A 5,487-nucleotide genomic window follows, 5' to 3' on the forward strand; every position below is an offset into this window, starting at 1 on the left:
GTGACACGGCGGGGCTTTCACCCGTCCCTTTCCCTGCTGACACCCCCCCCGTGTCTCCACCACGTCACAGCAGCGTCCTGCCCACATCCTTGCGGTGTGACAGCCAGACTGAGGCGCGGGGTCACCGCCACTGTCCCCGCGGCGAGCACCTGGGGCACGCCATCGCCATCGAGGGGGAAATTTCCAGCTGTGTCACACGACCGCACAGACCGTGGGGAGGAGGAAACGGCGAGAGGCAGCTGGAGGCAGCCAGGAGAAGCACAGCGGGGAGATGGAGCTGTTTACATCCTTGCGGTGTGACAGCCAGACTGAGGCGCGGGGTCACCGCCACTGTCCCCGCGGCGAGCACCTGGGGCACGCCATCGCCATCGAGGGGGAAATTTCCAGCTGTGTCACACGACCGCACAGACCGTGGGGAGGAGGAAACGGCGAGAGGCAGCTGGAGGCAGCCAGGAGAAGCACAGCGGGGAGATGGAGCTGTTTGTGCTCCGTGCGTGGGACAGGAAGGTGACAGCGTGTCCCCAGCCTGGTGACATGTGGCCCTGCCCCACTGCAGCACTCCAGGGCTCTGGGCATCCTGCGTGCCCAGCCCTGCCAGGGCCACACATGGCCAGGATCCATCACTGGGGCCAGGCTGACATGCTGGTGTCACAGCTTGGTGTAGTTGGTGCCACCCTGCATTGTCCCCTTCCTGTCCCCAAAGTGGGCGGTCCATTTTTCCAGCTAAGGAGGGGAATACCAGAGCCAGTGACACATCCCCAGCCCAGCCTTGTGCATCGTCACGCACCAGGGGACCGGGACATGTGCAGCCAACCCCAGAAATGTCATGGGGACGAATGGGACAGTGGGGAGAGCCACGAGCTGTGGAGGAACAGAGAGAAATCCAGACAGAAAGAGAAGTGAGATATGAACGGGGTGGGAGAGGTTTGGGAGGGGGACAGGGGGACAGACAGGGACTGGTTGGGGTCCCTCATGATTCCAGGTGGCCCCCACTGAATGCCACTGCTCGGCTCTGTGCCCCGGTCCCCACGGCAGGGTCCTGCCAAGCCAGCGGCTCTGTGTCCCCCATGTGATGTGGGACCCCACACATCCCTGTGCTGGGGGCTGTCCCCTCAGTGTCCCACATGGCCCCACATCCCAGGGCCAGTGCCCCAGTGTCACCACATCGTGGGACCAGTGTCCTGTGCGTCCTCATGCGCAAGGACTCGGTCCCCAGTGATCCCAGTGCTGTGATCCCCATGTCCCCATGTCCCCCTGCCCAAGGACAGTGCTCCCCATCCCCCCATGTCCCTGTGATGCTGTGCCCACACATCCCCATCTCTCACAGCCCTGTGTCCCCATGTATGTCCCTGTCCTCCTGTCTCCTTGTGTCTACATGTCCCCACGTCCCTGTGTCACATATCCCTGTGTTGCCATGTCCCTGTCTCCCCAATTCCCATGTCCCCACGTCCCTGTGTCACACATCCCTGTGTCCCCATGTCCCTGTGTCACATATCCCTGCATCCCCATGTCCCTGTCTCTCCATGCCCACGTCACCACGTCCCAGTGTCACATATTACTGTGTCCCCATGTCCCTGTCTTCTCATGTCCTCATGTTTGCATGTCACTGTCTCTCATACCCCTGTGTTCCCACATCCCTGTCTCCCCACCTACACGTCCCTATGTCCCTGTGTCACATATCCCTGTCACCTGCCCTTGTCTTCCCACATCCCCATGCCCCCATGTCCCTGTGTTCCCATATCCCTGTGTTCCCACGTCTCTGTCTCTCCATCCCCATGTCCCTGTGTTCCCATATCCCTGTGTCCCCATGTCCCTGTCTCCCCCTGTCCCCTGTCCCCGTGTCCCATGGCCCCGCCCACACATGCAGCACCGACCACCAGGCGGCGCTGCAGCCCCCGAGGGGCAGGGCCTGCTGGGGCGATGGGCGGGGCTCCCGGCAGCGCGGGGAAAGGGGCGGGGCTGGTTGGAGGCGGCTCTGGGGGCGTGTCCGTCAGTGAGCTGTGGGCGGGGCCTGATGGGGCAGGGCTTGTAGTGGGGCGTGGTCTGTGGGGGGCGTGGACAGTGGGCGGGGCGCGGCCGGCCCGGCAGTTCCGGGCTCCGCACACGCGGATCGGGGCGGCGGCGATCGGGACCGGCACCGGGATTGGGATCGGCACCGGGACCGAGACTCGCCCCCGGCGGAGCCTCCCGGGGCTGGGGAAGCGAGGCCGCGTTTGGGCGGCGCTCAGGAGCGGGGCCCGGTGGGCACCGGTACCCGGGCGGGGCGGACAGCGCATCCCCGCACCCCGTGCCCGCCGCGGCCGCGGGGCTGAGCGGGACCTTCCCGCAGGTGAAGCTCACCCAGGAGCTGCGGGTGCATCTCCTGGAGCAGCTGTCGGGCCTGCAGAGCAAACAGCAGCGGGACGCCGAGCTGCTGGAGGACATCAGGTAGGGCCCGCACAGGTGACAGCCGGGTCGAGCTGACACCGGGCAGCTCATCCCGTGTGCGTGTGTGTGCGTGTGTGTGTCTGTGTGTGTCTGTGTGTCTGTGTGTCTGTGTGTCTGTGTGTCTGTGTGTCTGTGTGTGTGTGTGTCCCCAGGCTGAGACCAGGCAGCTCATCCCGTCTGTATGTGTGTGTTTGTGTTTGTATGTTTGTGTGTCTGTGTCTGTGTCTGTGTCTGTGTCTGTGTCCCCAAGCTGAGACCGGGCAGCTCATCCCGTGTGTGTCCCCAGGCTGAGATGAAACAACTCATCCCGTGCGTGCGTGTCTGTCTGTGTGTCTGTGTGTCTGTGTGTCTGTGTCTGTGTGTGTGTGTGTGTCCCCAAGCTGAGACCCGGCCCAGGCGGGCCAGGGACCGGGCACGGCTCACCTTGAGCCTGTCACCTCGAGGTCATGGGCTCCATCACCCACTGGGGTGGCCTGATGGGGACAGGATGGTGGCAGGGGGATGGTGGCAGCAGGTCATGGGAGGGGTGGTCCATGCCTGCCCCTCTCTGTGTGTCCTCTCTGTGTCCCCTCTCCCCCCAGGTCCTACAGCAAGCAGAGGGCCACCATTGACAGGGAGTACGGGCAGGTAAGGAGGTGCCACATCGGGATTTGAGATCAATGTCCTGGGGGCGCCCAGGCCCCATCCTGCCGGCCTGGATGAGGGCAGGAGCTGGGCACGGCCCCACGCAGGCAGAGGGCAGCCTCGGGAATCACCCGAGCGTGGCTGCTCCGTGCTGGCCCCGCAGGGTGGTGGCAGATGGCTCGTCCTGCCGGGAGCACCCTGACCACGTCCAGCACCCGCTGGGGGCTCTGCTGAGCACGGCATGGCCCAGACCTTGGGTGTTTTGGGAGCCTGGAGGGAAAACCTTGTGGGGGAGGAAACCGCTGGGCTCTGCTGTCTGCTGGGTCATCGCAGGGCGCTGCTCTGAAATGTCAGTTTGGTTTTGATGTGAGATGTCCCTGCAGCATCCCCTGGGGACATACTGCAGCAGAATTGTGTCCCTCCTTCCTGCAGCTGGTCACTGTGTCACTGCCCTCCCTCACACCCCCAGGCTGGGGGTGACCATCCATCCCCCCAGGGTTGGGGTCTTGCTGTGCTTAGCTTTGCTGGGGCTCCTCCACTCTGTCTCTGTAGCCAGTGTCCTTCGCTGATGTCCCCTTGCAGGTGCTCTGTCCCAAAAGCCATAGCAGGGGGATCCTTTCATTGTGGTGGCTGCCCCCCCAGAAAGGTTTTGGGGAGCACAATGGGATTGCTGCTGACACTGAGCCATGGGGATGTGTCTGTGCTCTGAGGGGACACGTGTGTGTCCCCAGGTCCTTGGGGTGGGCAGCCAGGCTGGGGGAGCCCAGTTTTGGGCCCAGAGGGGGGTGCTGGGTGCTGGGTGCTCAGCAGGGTTGGGCAGTGCTGGTGATGCTGGGGCTGCCTGCAGGCTCTGCAGAGGCTGGCCAGCCAGTTCGTGAAGAGAGACTGGCAGCGGGGCCGTGGCGAGGCCGGCGACTCCAGGTGGGCTGGGGACAGGGACAGGGCTGGGGACAAGCAGCTGGGGCTTGCCATACCTGCCCATGGCCCTCCCATCTTGGAGATGCTGAATGCCAACCAGGATTTGGGTGTCACCGGGACACAGCTGTGGGTGGGATGTCCCCAGTGCCAGTCTGCTGTGACTGGGGGTGCTCTCAGTCCTGCTGGGCATCCCCAGAAGGTGTCACAGGGCAGGGAGTGCCCGGCCCTGTGTTAACCCTGTGCCCACAGGAGCGTGGCAGCTGTCTGGAAAGGCGTCATCGAGGGGACAGCACACGCTGGGCAGGTCCGTGTCCCCGCCTCTGAGAGCTACCGTGCCCTGGCCGCCGAGGCCGCCCGCAGCGCCCGCCTCTGCAAGGAGAGGACGCTCAAGAAGGTACCGGGGCAAGGCCATGTCCCTGTGCCCAGGCGGGGGGACAGCTGTCCCCCCCCAGCTGACGCTCCCCGCAGGGCATCGAGCGGCTGCAGAAGGCGCAGGTGGAGCTGCTGGAGACGGTGAAGGAGCTGGACAAGGCCAAGAAGCAGCTCAGCCACCTGCGGCGCAGCAGCGAGGTGGCCAAGGACAAGGCGGCCGACGTGGAGGCGCGGTGAGTGGGGCACACGGGGCCGGGGGGCTGCTGTGCCTCAGGGTGGTCTCACACCCCCCTCCACCCTCCCCAGCCTCCGCAAGAGTGACCGGCGGATATTTCACACCAAGGCCAGCCTGCAAAAGCTCAGTGCCAAGGTCGGTGGCGCGGGGGTTGGCAGGGTACCCATGCTGGGGACACGGGGCACCATCGCCAAGCCTCGCTGCCCACGTCCCCACAGTTCTCAGCGCGACTGGCCGAGCACTCGAGGCAGCTGGCAGGGGTGCAGAACGAGTACAGCTTCGCCCTGGTGGCTGCCTCTGCCCACCTGGAGCATTACCAGCGTGTGGAGCTGCCTGCAGCCATGCAGGTAGGAGATGCCCAGACCCCCCGTGCCCCTTCCCCAGGGTCCCACAAGGAGCCTCTCCCCACTGCCAGCATGGAGGGTTCTGCTGGCACAGGGTCAGGGCTGGCTGCCCTGGGGGGTCAGGGATGTCCAGTGGGGGGATGTGGCAGTGCTTGGGGGTCTCTCTGCTTTCCCCCAGGCTCTGGATGGGGACCTCTACGAGCGGCTCCGGGAGCACTTGTCAGCTGCCAGCAGGACGGAGGTGGAGACCTGCCGAGCCACCCGGGACTGGTTCCAGGGCGTTGTGGAGGCATCTGCACGGGTAATGGCACTGTCCCCTGAGCTGGGTGGGACACGAGGGCACAGGTGAGCCCCTGGCCCCACGCCACTCCCCTGCTGCAGGTGTGCCGGGAGCAGGACCTGCTCCTCTTCCTGCAGGACCACCCCGCCTTCTCCCTGGCGCCTGAGCAGCGCTTCCAGCTCACCGGCCTGGAGGAGGTAAGTGGAGGGGGTCGTTACAGCAAGGTGGGGTCTGCACAGCCACCCCCTTGTCACCGCCGTGTCCCTGCCCAGCTGTGTCTGCTGCCA

The 5,487-nt window shown here is 65.2% G+C and overlaps 1 protein-coding gene across 1 annotated transcript in view; it reads left to right on the forward strand.

Annotated features, from left to right (window-relative positions):
* Nucleotides 1–1,920: 1,920 nt before the first annotated feature.
* The window catches only part of FCHSD1 (FCH and double SH3 domains 1), a 5,949-nt gene continuing 2,382 nt past the window's right edge, over nt 1,921–5,487 (forward strand). Inside the window, exons 1-10 of the mRNA XM_031063810.1 lie at nt 1,921–2,152; nt 2,229–2,427; nt 3,009–3,054; nt 3,899–3,972; nt 4,219–4,363; nt 4,438–4,574; nt 4,648–4,711; nt 4,795–4,923; nt 5,099–5,221; nt 5,302–5,487. Coding sequence (XP_030919670.1) covers nt 1,921–2,152; nt 2,229–2,427; nt 3,009–3,054; nt 3,899–3,972; nt 4,219–4,363; nt 4,438–4,574; nt 4,648–4,711; nt 4,795–4,923; nt 5,099–5,221; nt 5,302–5,487 — 1,335 coding nt within the window. The remainder of the gene's footprint in view (nt 2,153–2,228; nt 2,428–3,008; nt 3,055–3,898; nt 3,973–4,218; nt 4,364–4,437; nt 4,575–4,647; nt 4,712–4,794; nt 4,924–5,098; nt 5,222–5,301) is intronic.

Source organism: Geospiza fortis, unplaced genomic scaffold (genome assembly GCF_000277835.1).
Source record: "Geospiza fortis unplaced genomic scaffold, GeoFor_1.0 scaffold320, whole genome shotgun sequence".
In the NCBI taxonomy this organism is placed as follows: Eukaryota; Metazoa; Chordata; class Aves; order Passeriformes; family Thraupidae; genus Geospiza; species Geospiza fortis.